At 42.4% G+C, this 21,186-nt stretch overlaps 1 protein-coding gene across 1 annotated transcript in view; it reads left to right on the forward strand.

Annotated features, from left to right (window-relative positions):
* LOC104955111 (protein piccolo) overlaps positions 1–21,186 on the forward strand; it is a 48,971-nt gene that overhangs the window by 13,130 nt on the left and 14,655 nt on the right. The window contains exons 7-16 of the mRNA XM_010782341.1: positions 116–6,851; positions 7,357–8,924; positions 9,397–9,662; positions 10,041–10,869; positions 10,990–12,040; positions 14,941–15,009; positions 15,337–15,363; positions 17,447–17,520; positions 17,658–17,733; positions 17,837–17,962. Coding sequence (XP_010780643.1) covers positions 116–6,851; positions 7,357–8,924; positions 9,397–9,662; positions 10,041–10,869; positions 10,990–12,040; positions 14,941–15,009; positions 15,337–15,363; positions 17,447–17,520; positions 17,658–17,733; positions 17,837–17,962 — 10,822 coding nt within the window. The remainder of the gene's footprint in view (positions 1–115; positions 6,852–7,356; positions 8,925–9,396; positions 9,663–10,040; positions 10,870–10,989; positions 12,041–14,940; positions 15,010–15,336; positions 15,364–17,446; positions 17,521–17,657; positions 17,734–17,836; positions 17,963–21,186) is intronic.

The following is a 21,186-nucleotide window of genomic DNA, read 5'->3' on the forward strand; positions in this document are numbered from 1 at the left end:
TATTGCTGATTATGGCATACAGCTTAAGAAANAGACATAGTGTTGGACCAAGAAAGTCTGTATATTTCACCAGGGAAATGTATTAACTGTGATTTTGTTTTTTTCACATTTTTAGGACCAAGATGGAATCAAAAAAGAGACCATAAAAGAAAGAAAGGTCTCCAAAGCAGAGGAGCATGATGAAGATCAACCCCATATTTTACCAATATCACAGGAATTTAAGGATAATCAGGTGGCTAGTGAAACAAGTACAAATTATATAAATACAGATACAGCTACTCCAGAAAAGGAGGAGGTAAAAGCTGAGAGAAGACGCCTAAGTGTTAAACCAATGGTTGAAAGCAGTGACAGTGAGCTCACACCCTCACCTAAAGTCCAGAGGAAAAAGTTGGCGGTCTCCAATTTGTCATCCAGCAGTGAGGACATTAAAACTGAAAGTGCTGACTATGACTCTATGGATGATGAAGAATTCATCCGCAGGCAGATATTGGGTATGGGTGATGAAGAACAAATGTTTCTTTCAGAAGATGAGAAAGAAAATCATTTGGCAGATGAGAAAGCTATCCTCGAGGTTGTGCTTGATGATGCTTCAGACACAGGACTATCACTGTATGGAAAATCGAGCACAGAGAATGAAGAAAGCTCAGCCGGGAAAAAAGCCCTCCAGAAAACTGACACCGCAACTACTCAATATTCTCCCGAAAAAATTCCAAGCTCTACTTTCAAGAAAGCTTTACCAGTCATGAAACAAAGACAAAGTCCTGATGAAGAAGTAGAGAGCATCACAGAATCCCTGTCAAAGGGATCATCTAGTGTCCAGGTATCTAGCTTTACACCAGGATCGTCACCCACCTCAGCATCGTCTCTAGAGGAGGACAGTGATAGCAGCCCTAGTCACAGGAAAGTCAGTGGGGACAAACATCATCGCAAGGGTAAGCACAGGCAGTCAACCCAGCCTCTCCCCACCATTGAAGACTCCTCTGAGGATGAGAAGATAAAAAGTGTGGGGAAGTCTAGGAAAAACAAAGATGAACTTAAAGCCCATGGCCCACTTCCATCTCCAACAGCTTCCTCTACAGAGAATCTGAGACAGGTCATTGTAACTGATGACACTAGTAGAACATCTGGGTCTGAGTACTCTGCCAGTTTAGAATCAGAATCAGAGGCTAAGCGAGCTGTACAGAGAGGACGTAAGCCTTCCATAACAGTGATACCATACACCCCATTTGATCCATCCATTGAAGATTATTATGTGACAAAATCCTTGAAAAGCGCAGAAGAAGCATATGAGGACATTTTTCAAGAGACAAAAGCTATTCCAGGCGAGAGTCCTCCTGGTATTGAACCACTTTATGGAGGAATGGCAATAGAAGACTATCTTTATGAATCTTTAGTTGAGGAACCTGAAAATAAGATGGGCGAATCTCAAGAGGAAGAAGTAAATCAGGAAACAAGCTCCGAATGTCTCCAAAAACTCAGATCTCCAGAGGAGGTTTATGAGGAGATGATGCAGAAAAAGAGAGAACTTATAATGATAGAAAAAGAGTTTCAACAGTCCCAGACTGCCATAGAATCTTCCTCATTAGGGGCTTCTGTCACCCGGCCTTCCTTGATTGCTGAGACCTGTGTGGTTACCATGCCAATGGAAGAAACATCCCTCACTCAAAAAAATGATATGCCTCTTATATTCACTGAATATTCTAGTGAACTGACATTAAAGAAAAAGAAAAGGCCAGCGCCACCACGGCCCTCTGAACAGCCTAAGCGCTCCGAGGTAACTGTTGTTACTATTACACCTAGTGGATCTATTGGTTTTGTTAGGCCTATGGTTCCTCAAGATCCTGCACTCAGAAAAGCATTGTTCCCCATACCAGATCTCAAGATCACCCAGTGTTCATCTGGGGAGGAAGACGATGACAGCCTTGCAGAAGAATATGGTGTTGGTATTTCCTCTGACATTACCACCAGCGATGACTCTGAGACTAAAGACGATGCATCCATAAGCCCACCTTTGTCAGAAACTGCTGATATGGAGCCTATCTGTGTGGTCTGTGAAATTCCAGAGGCAAAACCTATTCCAACTCCAATATCAGCCCCAGAACTTACATCTACACCCTCACCCACATCACCAATGTCAGTTCTAACTTCACCAGCTACTCCAGATTCCAGTTTGGCTTCTAATGCTACATCATCATCCTCATTCCAGGCTCAAACACCTCTTTCATCAGAATCAACTCCACTTTCTACACCAACACCTCCAACTTCATGTGTAACTCAATCGCCTCCAGATGACTCATCACCATCACCTGTCCCAATTGCAGAAAAACCGTCTAATGGGGACTCAGTCTCTCATCCAACTCCAAACACAGTTATAGTTACAATACCAGATGTGGTGTGGGATCCGTCCAAAGCTCAAACCACTGAAGCAATTCAAGTTAAAGCTTCTGCAGCTGGAGCCTCAACCCCAGCCCTAGTGGGGATGTCTACTCCTCTACCTGTTGTGGTTCAAATGCCAGACTTGGTTTCATCCCCTTCTCAGATGCCTGTCGAAGCTCCGGCTGTTATACAGGTCTCAGCTCAGAGTCCAGAACCTGTTGTTGTCTCAGCTCTACCTACAACACTAGTAACAGTTACACCTAAATCAGCCATAGTCCAGATGATGCCGGACTTGGTGTCAACTACATCTACAAACTCTGCACAAACCCCACTGCCAGCAGTTGTATCTACCCAAGCTCAAGTTCAAGCCAAAGTGGTCCCTCTACAAGCAGCCGTCACATCAATAAGCCCAGTAATCCCAGCTTCATCTCAAGCAGCCCAGGTGTCTGCAGCATCAACGACTATAACTAAGAAGAAGGTTCCCCCCCCTCCACCCCCTCGGTCTACGTCAGTGTCATTACCAGAGCTGCCACTTGTAAAAACTGTTCAGGATGTTACCCCTACTATGACCACAACAATAGCTAGGCGAGCCACAGTGACTGGCCAGCCAATGCAGTCCATAGTAGTGGATATACAGCCAAGAATGGAAGATATGCAACCAGAGAGTGCAGGTGTACCTCCAATAGTGACCCCAACCAGACATGGGCACGTTGTCATAATAGTGCCTAGTCTAGAAAATATGTCTCTGCTTGGAAAAACCCCACGAGATTTAGCTAGCACAGAGTCAATACCTGCTGCTGCTTCTCTGCCACAAAGTAGTGAAACAGCTTCAGAAATACCAAGCACAGATATAGCTTCTTTATCGACTAAGGTGTCATCAGTGCCAGTAGCTTCAGCTCCGCCACTTCCGCCTAAACCTATGGCCAGGGCACATTTAGTAGAAACAGTAGAAATACCTGTAGCAGGTATAACTCCACCACTTCCTACCACATTACCCAAGCCAAGTGTTTATCCAAAACCACTGGTTCCAACTGCAGTGACAACTGGTAGAGCAATAGTAGGACAAGTTTCTGATACAACAACTGGTCATGGTCAAATTGCCAAGCCTCCTCCTCCCATACCACCTAAGCCTGTATCAATTCCAGCTGGACTGGTTTTCAGCCACAAACCAGGAGAAAGTGTCAAGCCACCTCCTCCTCATGTGGCCCCTAAAGCTGCAACACTACCCAGGGTTAAAGAACCTCCAAATGCTCTCTCACTTAGCCTGACACGACCTGTTGAATCTAAGTTTGGAGCTATCTCCCCTAAATCACCTTTGTCTCCTAGACACGCCAAATGTTTGCAGACCTACGTGGTAATAACACTTCCATCTGAACCTGGCTCACCAACAGAAGTTATAACAGTCCAGGCACCAGTGAGACGGAGCTCCATCCCATCTACACAAGTGTCTGGGATACGGACGACACCTTTGGAGCAAAAAACACTTACTGAAGCATTTTCAGCACAGGCTACAATAAGAAGAGCCTCTGTCCCTACTGTTAGGCTTCCACCTCCAATAACCATAGCTCCAACTGTGGCAGTAGAGCAAGTGACAACCTCTGGAGAAGTGGCTAATCAAGTGCAGAGAGGTGATATGCCTTCTGAGGAGTTAGCACCATCTTTCGCTGATGTCATAGTAGTGTCATCAAGTCAGGAAATGTCTATTCTGGCACATAGTGTACCTCCCCCAATTAAGAAACCATATGTTCTACAGCAACAATCAATTGCTCAGCCACTGACACATGATACAACAATGGATGAAGTAATTTCAACAACCCAAGAGCCTGGAGTTATTTTTCAACCACTAACAGTCGAAGCAGCGGCAAGAGCCCAGTCTATACCACTTGATTTTAAACTTACTACAGAGGTCACAACAGTGCCGCCAGAGGTTTCAGCTGAAGCACTAGTTCCTCATGCCCCTATACCCACTGTACCTGTGCACCCACAGCCTCTTACAGAAGTTGTTTGTGTACCACTGCAGCCTGAAATACCGTTTGTTTCACTTGGTCCCGAAACTAGGGCAGCAGCAGTAACTACAACTGTTCTTTATCCACAATTTGCAACTCAAATTGAAATGCTACAAAATGAACAGGATGTGCCATCTCATGTCATAGTCACTGAGAGAGTTATGGTAAGATCACCAGTAATAGGAGTGAGTCATCACATTTCCTCTCAACAGCAACTTACAGAGATTGAAGCTACAGAGCAAGAATTGCCTCCAGTCTTTAACTATGCTGACGCCATTGCTGAATACCCATCAGTAACACAAACTGTTCAGCCTTTAGAAGATATGACACAGCAGCTATCTTCGCAGCACCCATGGCCTCCAGCTGAAGGGTTGACCCTCCCTACCAAGTTTGAAATACCTACAGAGGTGATAACAACTGACATTGCTATTACTATACCAGGAGTAGAAACAGTGTGTCCAGCAACCCATCCTGTACCTCAAGTTGTTGAAGTTACCCCAACACCGGAAGTGAATAAGTTAATGCAACTGACTACAGTTTCTAAGATGATAACTCCTACAATTGGTGAAGTAACACCTGAAGTATCACCTCTTGTAATGGAAGTCCAACCAATGGCAGTAAAACCAGAAGTACCTCATGTTATTCATATTCCACAGGTCTATGGAGGAGTTACATCCTCAGTCATGTCATACTCATCACCATTACTGGAGGTCATAGCAATGCAGCCTGAACGTGATACACCCACAGAGTTTATAACAAAGGATGTTGATGCAGGTGATTCATTGCCATCATCAGTGTTGCATCCCCTGGTGGCAAGGATGCCAGTTAGAGTTGTTTCAAATGAGGAAACCACCAGTGGAATTTGGACATCTGTATCTTCCATAGTACAGCCAAGTTACAGCACAAGTGAACTGTTTTCCTATCCAGCAGAATATGAAACACCTAGGTTTACAACTGCTGCCTTTGCTACCCCCAGGGGAGAATCCATAACTATGCAGCAATCATTACCATTGGCACATGTAGTGAACATGCCAGCTGAAAAAGATGTTGCTTTTGATCATTATGCAGTTCAGGTCCCCTACAGGAGAGAATATGTTCATTCAACAGAACAAAGACCACATGTATTAACTTATTCATCGGAATATGACCATCCTCTGGAGATAATAACAACTGAGGCATATACTAGGAAAACCTCAATCCCCACTGCACAGGACATTCCACATGGTGTATATGTTGCTCCAGTTACTATAACTAAGATTCAGCAAGAGTCTATTGAGAGCAAAGAGATTCGAGGACCAGAAAAGGTGGTCTCCAGTATGAGTCACATGATTTCTTCTTCAATTTCCACTTCAGGCCAACCTCCTGAGAGCCTGCCTAGCCTGGTCACTCAGGTGTTTACCACTGAGGTCCAGAGGACCACTGTCTCAGTTGTTCAACAAAGACTTCCACAAGTCCCTCAAAGCAGTGTACACATCACTATACAACCAGATGTAGCTAAAATACAACCTCTGTCAAAACAGAACAGGAAGATAATCTACCCTGGTGATGTTATGGATTTACGAACAATGAAGGTTGCCATAAAGATGACAGAACAGGGCATGGACCTGACACCACCTGAGTCATGTCGACAGTCTTTTTCAAGTGACTCTAGTTGGCGTCAAATCACAGCAGTGCAGCCTGAGATAGTCAATCTTAGTTCAGCGATCACACCTGCAACCACGCTGTCTGTGGTCACTGACAGCATCACAATAGTCACATGCACAGCAACCATTGCATCATACAACACCACTCCAGCAGAGAAACCACTGGATTTGCAGGGCCCTGTTACATCATTGCCTCTGTCTCTCGCCACATACAAATCATTTGAACCGCTGGCTCAGATTGTTTATAGACCTGTGAATTCGCAGCCCGCAGTCAGTGCTGTAGCATCCACAGCTCAAGACATACCTATAAATCTTTCCTTTGGAGCTCTGGTCACAGGAGGCAAACAGCAAATCACTTCCCCTGTAGCTATAAGCAATGGAGGTCCTTTCCTTTATTTGGAGGCCACAGGGGCCATGGATCTTTCTAACTACAGACCAATGAGAGCTATGGTTGCTTTGTCTGATTCAAGCCCAGGAGTCGTGACAACTATTGTAGAAGACGATGGGACTCCAGTAGACCTTACAGCGGGTAGGAGGAGTGTTTGCTGTGATGTCATTTACAAGCTACCATTTACAGGAAGCTGCAGAACACAGCCCGCAGTTACAGAGCAGCCTGAAAACCGTTTTGGCTACAGAGATGACCACTACCAATACGATAATGCTGGAATGTATGGTATCAAAAACATGACTGGAATAAAAGCTTCAATGTCTGAGACCAACCTCACAGAGGCAGGACTGTTTCCCTATGATCCAAAGAATGACTTTGACTATCTCAGTGGATCTTCAGATGGCGCTATTGACCTCACTGCTGCCAAACTTTCAGCTGGTGAGTTTGGGTGTATTTCTGCATGTTTACACGTGTTTCATTACCATTTTCTTTGCTTGCTTTACGGACTTCCATTAAACGTCTTACTACTGTATAATAAAAACTTTTATTTTAAAAATCCCATTCGTTTAAAGCTTATACTTTTACGGTTCAATACTCAATACTTATTGAAAGCATATGTTTGTATGTTCTTTTTCCAGTCTATCAATTCATGCTTGCGTAACTGTTTGATTTGCTTTGGTGTTATATGCACGTTTTCATTTAATATTAATACCTGCTTGTTTTGTTTTTTTCTTCTTACAGATGCATGTGTGTGCCTGCGTGTGATACCTCAATGTTTTGGTTTTGCATCTTGCTAGCCAAAATGACTGCAGATATGCATGTTACATGAGCCTTTTATATCCAAATTGCATGACCTTTAACTTGTTTAAAAATGTTTCTGAATTATAATGTATTTGATAAAGTAAATTAAGTAAAATATATATCTTTGGACTTATTATGGCAGGTAAAGCAGTTGACTACACTAGCAAAGCAACAGGAGTCTACCCTGGGATGACTACTGCTCCATACTCCAAGATCCCCGCAGCTGGGTTTGGAGTAAATGGAGTTCTAATAACCTCAGATGGAATAGTTTACTCCTCTGTTGCTGCCCCAGATCCTTCCACATATGCAGTTACAACTCAACCAGGCTCCATCTTTAGCGGTCCCCTACCACCTACATCAACAGTCCAGAACCAGTCATTGCCACATCCATATGGTTTTATTCCCAGTGCAGAACCTGGAGAGATTATTCCTTTTGATACAGGGCTACCTAAGGAGCTTCTCCCCACAGCTTTATCTGACATCATAACAGGCTATCCAGACATGTACTCAGATACTACCCTGGAAGCAATTGCTGCCTCTCTGGATGCCTTGGCCTCTTCCTCAATATTCCCTGGTTTAGACAACACCAAGATGGCCCAGTATCAGATGGAGAGGGAGTTTCTAGAGCTAGAGAAGCTTAAGCAGCTTTGTCTCGCCGAGGAGCTGGAGTGGGAGAGGCATGAGATCCAGCGTTACCGTGAACAGGAACAGCTCATGGTCCAAAGGGAGCTTGAGGAGCTCCAGGCTTTGAAACAGCAGCTTCTAATGCAACAAGAGGAAGAGCACCATGCCCACGTGGTGGCCCAGCAGGAGACCTATGCCCAGCAGAAAGACCAGTTGCAGCAAATCCAACAACTCCAACTGCAACTCCAGAGCCAGCTTGATGAGCACTACGGTAGCACTGGTACTACAGGAAACTTGCTAGAAGCTAAATATGCAGGGGTAGGGGACAGTGGCCAGTACTGGCCTGTCAAAGATGAGTCTACAACTTCATCTATTGGGACACAGTTAGAGGAGGGTCAGGATCAGCTTAAACTAGTTAAGAAACTACAAGCTGATCAGGACACAGGGAAAAGAATAATTGATAGTGGGGTACAGACAGATGATGAAGACTCAGCAGAGAAGCAGCCCGTAGGAAGGAGAAAGAAGAACAAGAGAAATAATGAGAGCTCAGCTCAGACTGATGATGAGGACCAAGATGAATGGGATGCTCCAACAAAAGCTCGACGACGCACTCGAAAACATAGCAGTGAGGGAAAACATGTCTCTAAGGTCACTAGCATTGCAATCCAGACAGTGGCAGAGATATCTGTCCAGACTGACCACTCTGGAACTATCAAACGACCACATGTCCAGATGGACACTAGGGTAGAAATTGTTAAACATATCTCAGCTCCAGAGAACTCTCAGAGGGGTGGAAGTCTGAGCTGTCAGACAGACTATGACAGAAGGTACACACCCATTGACGTTGGCTACAGCACACAGGTGAAAGCAGATGTCCCCTCAAAGTCTAAAGTCTTCTACACTTCAGTCTCTCCCATGTCCCCGGAAAAGTCACTTGGAGGGCAAAGAATGCTGACTGCGGACCCAAACAGATTTTCTTCTGGACCTCGGTCACTAAAGGCTGGTCAGAAGTCTCTCTCTGATCCTAAATCCCTTAGTCCTACCACAGACGACAGGATCGGTGGACATTATGCAGACAGCTATTCTGTAAGTCATAGCAGAATATAACAAAAATATTGTGATTAATGTTTTTATTAGAAACAATTATTTTTGTACATATATTTTTTTAAGAATGACAATTATTGAAAGAACTATCAACAGGGAATTATTGGCAGGAATGGGACGTTGTATTCAAAACTGTTTTAATGAGTGTATGATCACTTTATATATTAGAATCATTGTGTTTTTGTGGTCTTTCTATGAGGCCTTCGTATCTCCATTGGCAGCAGGTACTTTTTCCCATAGTTAGCCATGTTGTATTGCCATGTTTCTTGAGTAGCCCATTTTCAAATGAGCTAAAGGCCAAAGGTGAGGGATTTGTGGGGAAGTTGTTTGCAACCTGCAACCTCACCAGAAGATGTTAAATACAAAAATAATAGTGAAGTATGTAGTTAATTGTGTTTAAATTGTGTTTATCATAATGATTGAAAGATTTGTATAATTTGCTTCTATTTTCTAGAGCCGTGCCTCTCCCTCTGGTACAGGTAAGAAGGTAAAGCGAACATTACCAGACCCCCCTCCTGAGGATGACTCCCTGACAGGACGTTCAGGCTACAGCACCAACTCTGCTCGTCGCCGTCTTGCCCGCAGTACAACAATGGCCCGGGCAAAGATCCTTCAGGACATTGACAAGGAGCTTGATCTGGTGGAGAGAGAATCCTCTAAACTTCGCAAGAAACAAGCTGAGCTAGATGAAGAGGAAAAGGAGATTGATGCCAAATTACGGTGAGATGCCACCAATCTAACATTAACTATTGAGGATATACTGTAGGCTTGCACTGTTTTGTGAAAGTCTACAGCATATCCTAAATAGTTTAACCAATGAATATGTTATGAGTGATATAATTGCATTTATCCCTCTCATGCGAATCATTACTCCTAATTAATCTGCATGATTCCCCTCTTACCTTGATAGCTTAAGGGCTAAAAGGCTGCCTTGACATCATTCAGTGAGACCTCTCCACACTCAAACATGTCACACTCATATCAAAGGTACTAATGTGTGCAAACCCAGAACATTTTTGCCTCTTTGGTTGAAATGGCAAAAGAATTGTTTGTGCTAACAACATAAACCAATATATGCCCTTTTTCTTATTACTGTAGGTACCTGGAGATGGGTATCAACCGACGTAAGGATGCCTTACTTAAGGAGAGAGAGAAGAGAGAGCGGGCTTATCTCCAGGGGGTGGCGGAGGAAAGAGATTACATGTCAGACAGTGAGGTTAGCAACATCAGAGAAGCCAGGGGTGATGGCCTGGAGAGACCACGGACAGCTCCACAGTCTGAGTTTGACCAATTCATCCCACCTCAGACAGAAGCTGATTCCCAGTACAACACACTTACTAGTCCCTACTCTCACTATGGCCAATATGCCCCTCAGACCCAAACCACCAGTCACTACACCCAACAGAACCTATATCAGCAGCAGTCCCTTTACCAACAACAGGTATCTCCTTACTCAAGCCTTTCCCTCTCTCATGCCCAGGCTCAGTCAAGCAGCTACCAACATGCTCTGCACTTGCAGCAGGGTAAGCAGCGGCAAACAACCCTGTCTGATTTAGAGCCTAAGATCAGAACAAACTATGAAGTTATACACAACCAGCCTCTGCTCATTGTTCCAACCTCAACAGAAAGTGGTTATGGGGTTGCTCATCTTGGGGGCAAGTATGGCAGTTTGGACTTAAGGATAGGGATAGGGGAGAGGAGCATGGCGTCCAGTCCCATGTCTAGCATTTCTGCTGATTCCTTCTATGCTGATATTGAACACCACAATTCTAGGAACTACGTGCTGATAGAGGACATAGGGGAACTCACCAAGGCCTCAACAGGTCTGAGCAACACCGGTTTGGGATCTGGATTCAACATTCCTGATAAGGAGTTGTCCAAGGCAGACAGACTACTCAGGGCAGCAGAAGTCAGGCGCTCAGCGGAGGTACATCCCGTGTGTATATCTGTCATTGATCACTTATTCTCCTAAATTTAACACGTGTACATTCATGCATTTGTTATTGTGGCATTTGTTAATGTGTTCCATATTATTATTCCATTTTAGGTGGCAGATTTTTTAGGTTCATCTCGACTTCAGGGTTATGGTAAAGGAGAAGATGACACTATGGAGGAGCCTTATGAGCTAAAACTACTGAAGCAGCAGATCAAGCAAGAGTTCAGGCGAGGAAATGAAGGACTAGAACACTTAACAGGCCTTGGCCAGCCCCAGTATCTCCCTAGTGATGGCAGCTTTCGCCACTTCCCTAAAGGAGAAAAATATAGCATCGGCAGGCTCACTCTTGAAAAACAGGCTGCAAAGCAACTCCCAGCAGCTGTGCTTTACCAGAAACAAATGAAGAACAAAAAGGCCCAAATAGACCCTAAGGCCATCACAAAATGTTCTCCAATTCAGGAGACTAGGGACCTGGAGCCCGACTACGGCAGCTACATGGGATCTGGGGCCTCTTCTGTGACAAATATGGCTGCTACAGCTAGGTTGCTTCAGGATGAGATTACATTTGGGCTAAGAAAGAACTTGTCTGAGCAGCAAAAATATTTAGGCTCCTCCCTGGGTGCAAACTTAGCTGGTTCTCTTAATCTTGGGCAGTCCCTTGGACTTGGATCTACCATCAGGGCCACTGCCCATGATGATGGCACCTACCCAAGTGGCACCCGTTCCCGCCCCTCATCACGCCCCTCTTCCCGCCCCTCTTCTGTCTATGGCTTGGATCTATCCATCAAAAGAGACCTATCCAGCTCCTCACTTAGACTTAAAACAGAAGGAGAGGTCCTGGATGCAGCATTTGCCCCTGGGGTGGCCAGAGCAAAGCCAACTAGTTTACCTATCAGCCAAAGTAGGGGCCGACTCCCCATTGTGGCTCAGAACTCTGAGGAGGAGAGTCCTCTCAGCCCAGTGGGGCAGCCTATGGGTATGGCTAGAGCCTCAGCTGGACCTCTCCCTCCCATCTCTGCCGACTCCAGGGACCAATTTGGGTCAAGCCATTCTCTGCCAGAGGTACAGCAACATATGAGGGAGGAATCTCGGACAAGAGGCTATGATCGAGACATCGCATTTATCATGGATGACTTACAAGGCGCCATGTCTGACAGCGAAGGTAAATGGAGCCTCACACTGTTGCAGGAACTTGACTGTGTGGACCTGCTTGTCATGCATGCTAATGCTGAGTGGTCTTACTGAGTTATCTGGTTCTATTTCAAACAGCATTCCAGATCATTGTTGTTGTTGTTGGTTTCTATATCTCCCTCTATATGGTAAATGTCACATTAGGTGTTTGCACGTTGTTTCTTTTTTCTTTTTTTCGTAAGATTTCACTACCGGTACATAATACTCTGCTTGAGTTTATGTATGTCATTAATTAGTTCTACCCATGTTTGTCCTGTGATTAAATCAGCATGCTTTGGCTTTTTATTTTACAATAGCTTTACTTTATAGTTAAATTACCATCTTTACTCCTAAAACTCTGTGGTAACACAGCTGCACAAGTTCAATGGGCTTGAAGTAATTTATACATTCTGTCCACATTATGGATGCCTTATTCTTAGTGAGAGCCCAACATTTATTATTATTAATATACCCAGCAATATATGTTTCACAGTCACCCTAAAGTAAGTTTCTGCACTGGGGACACTCAGTGAATGCATCATAGATTAACACAGTTCACTCACTCACACTTCCAGTGTTTTGGCACATACTAATCAATGACTTTTCAGAAACTAAGCTATATGGCATGTAACATCTTTAAAAGTGCGTTTCTCTGAAAAACTTGCAGTCTAAGTTAAGCTTTGTATTGTGAAAAATCCTATCCTATGTTAGGCATTCTTAAATAGAACATTATTATATTAAGTACTTATTTCATATGTGAAGTGCCTCATAAACATACATTCTGTTAACTTTTACATAATATGTGTGTTTCAAAATGTTTGGTTAAGACTGTTTAAGATGATGAACAGACTAGACCATCTGGAAGCTGCAAAGCTGTGGTAAAAGTATTTTATATAAACAAGGTATGACAAGGAGTGTCTAGGGATTCTCTATATTTTTACAGCCCCTCCCCCACCAACCAAAAATAGTGTCTTTGTGAAAAGTAGGACCTTACCTCAGAAAAAAAAGTATAATGATTTACACCCTTTCAGCTGTTTGGGAATAAAACTAGAGGCAGCAAGTTCAAAAGAATACTGCTGAATCATTGTGACAAGAGATGTATTCAGGTGTTCTGCAGGTGCAGTGGAGGCATTCACTTAGTGCAGTTACTTCCCTCTAACTCCAGGGGGCTCATTTATAAACGGTGCATACGCACAAAAGATGGCGTACGCCAGTTTCTACCTATCTATTTCTATCTAGTTTTTTATATATACAGTCTATGGTTTCTAAGCACGGTTTGCGATTTATAAAAAACTAACTTGAAGTGAAAATGTGCGGTCCTCCACGCAAACTCTGACCCATGCGTACGCACTAAGCACAAAAACGGGAGAGACGAGAAACTGCGAAACCATTAGCAGAAGGAAGAATAGAGAGAAATATGTGGAAAAAATACCATAAATTAAATGTTACCTCTCATTTATCATATATGAAGAATTCACAACATTTGCAAACATTGATTAAACCCAATCTTAAAATGATTAAACAAACGCCTGTTTGAGACTCCTGGGTCCACACTAAAACATAACTTGGAGAAATAAATAAAATACGCAAATGGGTAAATAGGTTGTATAGATACGAGCATGGTTTTATATACTATGTTTAATCATGTTTTATGCAGTTCGCCAATAGCCTACTTGATAAGTCGCTCGTAAAACACAGGAGGTATGGAAAGAACACCATAATGGTAAATTGTACAGCTAATATAACACAACACATTAGTTGTATTTCCTTTAACTGGTGGATTATGGATATAGGCCTATAGTTGCTGATCGACAGCTGGAACACAAACCACCAAATACAAAAACAAAATTCAGATCCAGTCGTCATGACTCCGGAGGGATTCCCCGATCATTTCTTACAGTTTCTCATCAAGGGGGGGTGTCTCCTGTCCCCGGTACAAACAAAAATATGGGCGTTACCTGAAGCCCGCAAAAGCTGCACCGCATTTCGAGTTGATTGTGATTTATAAAGGGAAACCGGCGTAGGATAAGCCGTACGCAAGTCCTGTGCCGGTACGCAGTCTTTTATGAATCGGAAAGTGTCGATGCGTATTTATTTGCTTTGTCGTAAGCAACCTTCCCACGCCAATCCTACGCAAGGCTTTATACATGAGGCCCCAGGCTAGTCAGTGACACACACCAATATAAGGGTAATTATAAGTTTCAGGAGTTTCTGTGCACGAAAAACTATTCTGCAATGCAAGGACTTTCATTCAAGGACTACATGCAGTTATGTTCAGCCTTCTGTTGCAAATTACAAGTTCCACATTATTGTGTCTCTTATTTTGTTTTATTTGTAGGCCTATATGTCTTTAATTTTGTATGTGTATCTGAATGTGCATCCTTGCATGTTGTGAACTATATGTTATCCATTTCCATTTTAATAAAGTGAATGTTTTCTGCTTGTTGTTTGTTGCTGTGGGTGTCTCATTGCCATGTGAGATGTTCATGTCACATAGTAATGAACAGCAAATGTTGACGTGTACTATCTCCATCTTTGTAAGTGTGGGATTGTAAGTGTGCCATTAGGTAAGGGAAATCTAGTTTGGAAGACTTCAATACAACACTTAATAGGTAATACGTAAGATTTAATTAGGTACAATATGTTTTGCATTTAGCAGTAACAATTGTACTTAGGCACTGCAAAAATGGTTGACTTTTGCAAAACTCTTGCCTTATTAGGACCAAATGGAAGAAGGTTTTATGTCATCCACATTGAATATGAGAAAATAATGCTTAATTTGTTAAGCAATTTTGCCTTATTTTCTGGACCATTTGCAAAAGATCATCATGGGTAAACTCTTTGTCACGATATTTGACCCAAGGTAAAAGTGTCCATTTGCCTTGATTACAGCATTAAGTGATTCCAGGCTGGCTTTGAACAGAGATGATGCCAGAATCTTTCATGAAAGTATCAGACACGGTAGGGTATTTTACAGTACTAGTTAAAAACCTTTACTTTAATGTTTTTGCTATGACACAAATTGATATTAAGTGATAGATGACCTTTAAAATGCCCTGTCACATGTATTTTCTTATGTTTTTCATAATGCTACTGCTCCAATTTGTAGACTGTCTGACTCAGACCTGCAGTATTTTGAAGCATGCATCTTGACTATTGATCTCAATGCATGTGCTAAAGTATACTTTCAATACAAATCTAATTTTAGCACATTTGCTAGAGTTTGTTAGATTACTTAACATGTGTTGAACGCATTTCTGAAAAAATACATACAACTTTGTACCCCAGCTGGAGGCCCAAACTGGAATATAGAAGGTGAGACAGCATCACAATTCCATGTAGTTGAATAGACGCTGTATGCCTCCATGCCACATATCATGGTTCTGAATGATCCGCTTTTCAGGATGTTTTTGTAAACACACCCAACTCATTCTAGTATGACCCACATCTCAAAAATATCTTTGTCATTTAGCAGATCTACAGCGTTGACATGTTAGAACCCATCTTAATGGCACCAGATATGTTGTATGTGTAATATACTTAAGTGAGTAAAACATTATTCTGGAATGATCATAGTGCTTCTGTAAGCATATCACACCCATTTTCAGTATTCATGTTCATGCACTTTTGCATCACAGTCACCTATATATGATATGATCATGCGTGATAAGTGTGAATTATTATTGCAGTGTGCATATGTGTTAAGGCATTTTATCCAACTTTAATAAATATCTGAAGGCCGATGTTACCACTGTTGACTGATTCTACATCATCAAACTCTAATACTGATTAGAAGGGACAAGTGCCTTCTAATATAATTCATTTATCCACGAGGCAACATTTACCTTCAGAGTACAGTATATAGTCATCAAGCCATTTCTCCTCTTAATTATTGGTGCATTTCCTTGGTGGAATTATATCACTGATAATAAAAAGAGACATCTGCCAGAACTGCACATTCTGTCCTTGGCGACAATGTATTTTGTCATACACCGAAGTGATGATTCACATTTCTAAGGGAACACATTATCCACCAACCTGACTTGACTTGTTACTATGGCTTTAGATTACCTTTGAGCTTTGCAATAATTATGCTAAATACAACCAATACCATGTGTTAATAGTTACTTTAATAGTGTTATATATCTGTATAATTAACTTTTTTGGGGGGGGTCACATCACATTTTATTTTCAATACATTATAAATACATTACACTGCCAGTTAACAGTTATATTTTGATCCTATAAGCTACTGTGAAGGACTTAAAACATTTTATAAAATAATTCAGTGATAACAATTGTTTGGAATTTGTTAGCACTGCATAAGTAAACAAGGTGTATGTTTATATATTAATTTTCTTATCTTGTTATAACTTGTATTGTCGTTTAGACAATCAAAACAGACGATGGGGCAACTCTAACCCACATTTTATTGTCTGAAATGATTAAACAATAGATCATTTCCAAGGGTTTCTTTCAACAACAATATTTCATTTAAAGCGGTTATTAAAATATGGACAAAAAGAGCCATCACACTGAGACGGGATGCACTGCATGGTATCAAACGCATGAAAAACCTTAGGCTTTTGAAACATATTCATCCTTCATTAAAGGAGACCTATCATGCTATATTTGAATAATATTTTGTAGGACCATACCTATATAAGGTATATTTATACGTTTTCTTTTTCAAAATACCAAACAGATCATGCATTTTAGCCATGCCTCATTTTGCTCTATTTTGCTCTCCTCCACCCCTGTCTTTGCATGTGCTGCAGCTGACCACGCCCCCCTGCAAAGGAGGGGGCCGAGTTACGAGCATCATGTTACCATGCTGTTACCATGCTGTTACCATGCCACGGCAACCTCTCATTCCCCTGATAGGTGGAGAGTTGCCCATATAGGCAGAGCTCCTCGTCACTGACGTCAGACTATTTTCAAATCTGTATCAGTCTGTATCAGATCCGTTAAAGCCCCGTTTTTAGAGATTTTGGGTATGGAGGAAAAGAGAGAGGGTTGTGTTTTCTGACACTTGGTGAGTTCCCTGACACACCGGGGACACATATTCATGTATAAAAGATGTACAAAGGTGCATTTTGCATGATAGGTCCCCTTTAAGTGCTTGTAGTGATCATTGGATCCCACAGACAGCATGGATAGGCTGGAATTGAGTTTATACTTCTTTGTTTTCACCTATCTAGTCAGGACAGATCAGAGATCTTCCTGCATTTCTGCAAGTAGGGATGAATGTGTGACAAAACTAATGAATACTGCACTGTTTCTAAAGCTTGATCGCAAGAATGATATCTGCCCAAGTAGACATTACCATGTAGAGATTTGTCAAGCTAATGAGCATATAGTGTGTGTAGGCTGGTGACAACTATATTTTCCTGTCTAGCCTACCACCTAAGGAGAGAGGACACAGATTGGTTTGATAAGCCAGATGAGGGGCATCCACAGGCCAGGAGACAGGTGAGATCCAAGCCAACACAATTTAACCTCAAAATACTGTATGCCGTTTCCTTATCCAGATTTTTAAGTGTAAAATGTTTTCTAAAATGAAAATATGTTTTCTTCATGTTGTAAATATAAATTCAAATCCATCTCAGATGAAACTGGTACCATACGCCTTCCCTAACAATCACATCAAGCTGAAGAGAGACCCAAAGGACACCAGTGTGTCAGGTACAAGGCGGACATAAAACACACAGACATGCCATAATCACACTTCACTTTTTATAGTTACCAGGTACTGTAATTAAGATTTGCACATTTATTGTTCCCTCAGGCAACGGACTTGGTATCCGGGTGGTAGGTGGGAAGGAGATTCCAGGGAGCCGAGGACAGATTGGAGCCTACATCGCAAAGGTTATCCCTGGTGGTGTGGCAGAACAAACAGGACAAGTTGTAGAGGGTAAGAGAATAATGAATAAAAGGAGGGGGTATGAACTAAGTGTTATCTGCCTCATCTGGCAACTTAGTAACTAGTAATGTGTATCCTTTTTCAAGAGAACTTGTTAATTTGACACAATAAATTCATGACTTCGCAGCAGATGGAAAGGAAATTCCTTTCTGAGGCCTGAGAGATTAATGTTGTAAAGGCAAATATTTAAACTGTTGTTATTTATAGGGCAGTGTAAAAAGCCTTGAGTAAAAATCCATTCCTAAATCACTGAATTCCAGATGGGGATTTGAGCTGCTGCTGCAGTGTTGTGGTCTGTCATGAGTCATTCCCCAACACATCACATCCAAAAATGTTAAAAGCCTATCAACTCACCGTCCACAGCACAGGCCTGGGCTGTGTTAGTCATTAGGCTATATTTAGCATTGTTATGGACACACAAATGCACACGCACGCAAGCACGCACACACATACTGTACACAAAATGTATGAATGCTCAGAAGTCTTTACTCAATGTGTACACAAGTCCATTAGAATGTTCTAATGATCAACCTATAGTGTATTGCTGGACAGAGAGGAGCCTGAATATCATTGGCAATTTACACAGCTTGATTGTATTTTTAGGGCTAAATTGGTTCTTGTTTCCCTCTTTAAAAAGGGAACTCCTCTGTAGGGACTGTGATGACTTTGATATTACACAGGGGAGGGGGTGAAGGGCAGATCAACTGTGTATTTCTTCTTGGTCTATTTGTCCATTTTAGATTGGAAATAATAACACTGAACATGTTAAACTGGATTATTTTTTCATGCTAATAATAGCTGTGATATATAAAAAGGAACAGTGGTCAGGCGGGCAAGCTTCACTTCGCATACACAGAACTGCAACTATGCAAATGTGATGTTTATTTTTGTCTTACAGAATGGCAGAAGAACATGCCTTCAGGTGCAAAGAGAACTACAGTGGGGGAGGATATAGTGAATTATAGACAGAGAGCAGAGGGAATTATCTTTATGAGCAGTGGCTCATGTAGAAGGATAGGGAGTTATAATACAAACATTTAATATAACAGCAGCTTATGAGATGCTTTGAAAGCAGAAGTAAAATCGGAAGACCGGATTCCAGTTGTTTAAGTGAGGCCTCATACAGCTCAGACCTAGGTTGGAAGTTTGAGATTGCAGTGCACTGATGTTTGTAATTATACCATTAAGATACACATTTGAGTAATATTTGTAACTTATTCAGTCTAATTTATTCTACATCTGACATGTCATTCATTGTTTGAGTAAAAGCTGCAATAGTCCTTTATGCTCTATACTTGACCGCAGGTCATGGAGTGTAATTAGGTATCCGTAGACCTTTCTATGAGACATCTTTATTTACCTAACAGGTCTTCAGCCATGGTACATACATGCATACTAGATGCAGGCTTACATCAAGCCCCCAGGAAGTGCGCCGGACTCTGTGCCCAAAATTCGTTGTGTCCAAACGGCGGTACTACAATTTCCGTATCAGTCCTTGACGTCACTGGGCCCGGAAATACTTTTCCCAATAGGCGCTTTCACACCTGAGTACTTTTCCCAGTATAGTTCCGATATAGTTCCGAAAATGTGCGTTCACAGTCACACCAAAAAAATCCGGAACTAGAACTTAGTTCATGAGAACCTTTTCACCCCCTTTTCAGTCCCTGCTAAAGAGCAGGTACTTTCATGGGAGAAAAAGGTTCCCATTAGCCGCTTTCACACCAAATACTTTGCTGCACTTAGTGCCCGGCACTTAGTACCCCCATGGAACTAAGTACAGATCGCGTTCACACCGGAATAAGTTCCCTGAGGGAAGATTACGCAAATGGAGTCGCTGACGTCACTTCTTCTTCTTCTGCTTTGGGTTTACTGGCAGGCCGCAAACAACTTCACGGTGTATACTGCCGCCCAAAATCCCCGGCCGGAAGTCCCCGGAGTTGGGGACTGGCTTCAGTATAAGCTGCTGGGACTCCCAGCAGCTTCTACAGAAGCCTTCCGAGTAAATCCCCAGAACGCCGACGCCTCCTCATCACTCCACCACTCCAATGTTTTTTTTTCTTTATTCCAGGTACCTCAAGGTGGCTTTCCCTCCCTGTAGCCGAGAGATGATGTCTTTGACCTATGTCGGCAGCCTCCGCCCCAGAGGCAGAAAGGGAAATCTCGACGGAGTAACCGCGTACTTCCGTTTTACCGTTGAAAAATCTCACGGCTTTGCAGTAATGGGCAGTAACGGACCGACAGTTTCGTCTCATTGGGCATACACCGCGTCACTCAACGGGGGACATTCGGAGCGGGGGGCTCGAGGGTGAGAGGCGTTCTACCCTTACGCGGCCTGAGACTCCTGTATTATTAACGCAACACAGGTTTGTCGTCATGATGTTAAGGCATAGTCAGATTTATTTGGATGGTCGTACTTGATTAAAGTTATCGGGAATAAGATTAGTAATCCAGGATTTCACATTTTACCGTGATTTTTCGGTTAGATCATAATATATAAAGAGAGAGGTATCTCACGGTTCTATTCAATCGTTAAACTGGTGAAGGCCATAGAACTGTTTTTGGTTACGTTAAAGAGGTATCCTAAAACCTTTTATCGAGCTTTTTATTCCAGAACACCCAACTGTGTTTTAACTTCTCTGTCTAGGTGCAAAACAAGTCGGCCTATTATAGGTGTACAGATGGTGATGAAAATATTAAAAAGATTAGATTAGATAGCTAGTATTAGATAGCTAAATCTAAGGTACTAAGCTATCTCACCTCTTTAACGTCAAACAAAAAACAGCTGTCCTTGGCCTTCTTCAAATGAAGGCCCAAAATCCTGCCCGCAGGTTACCGTGATATTACTCGTCGAGAGTTATCCTTCTTGCTCTGGCACTAGTCTTTATCCGCACAAAGTGTGGTCTCATGAAAAGGGGCATGAAAGGTAATCAAGGCAATCACGGACCTTAAAACGCAAGTTGTCTGGTTTCTCTCATAATCAAGGTTCTTGAAAATGGGGGTTAAAATCACCGACGATCTCTCCACCATGATAGGACCCTCTTTTTTCATGGTTAAAGCTAACCGACCCGCTTAACGTTTGGTGCGGGGCATTTTGAGACTTTCAAAACACAAATTTTGGCGGTAACATAAACCCCGAGCCGGTATTCGTAATAATCGCAATCGAGGGGCGCGGCGTGGTTGCCTCTGTCTTATTGAATAGGGCGTTTGGCGTTCTT

This window comes from Notothenia coriiceps, unplaced genomic scaffold, assembly GCF_000735185.1.
Source record: "Notothenia coriiceps isolate Sejong01 unplaced genomic scaffold, NC01 NC01_scaffold00024637, whole genome shotgun sequence".
NCBI lineage: Eukaryota > Metazoa > Chordata > Actinopteri > Perciformes > Nototheniidae > Notothenia > Notothenia coriiceps.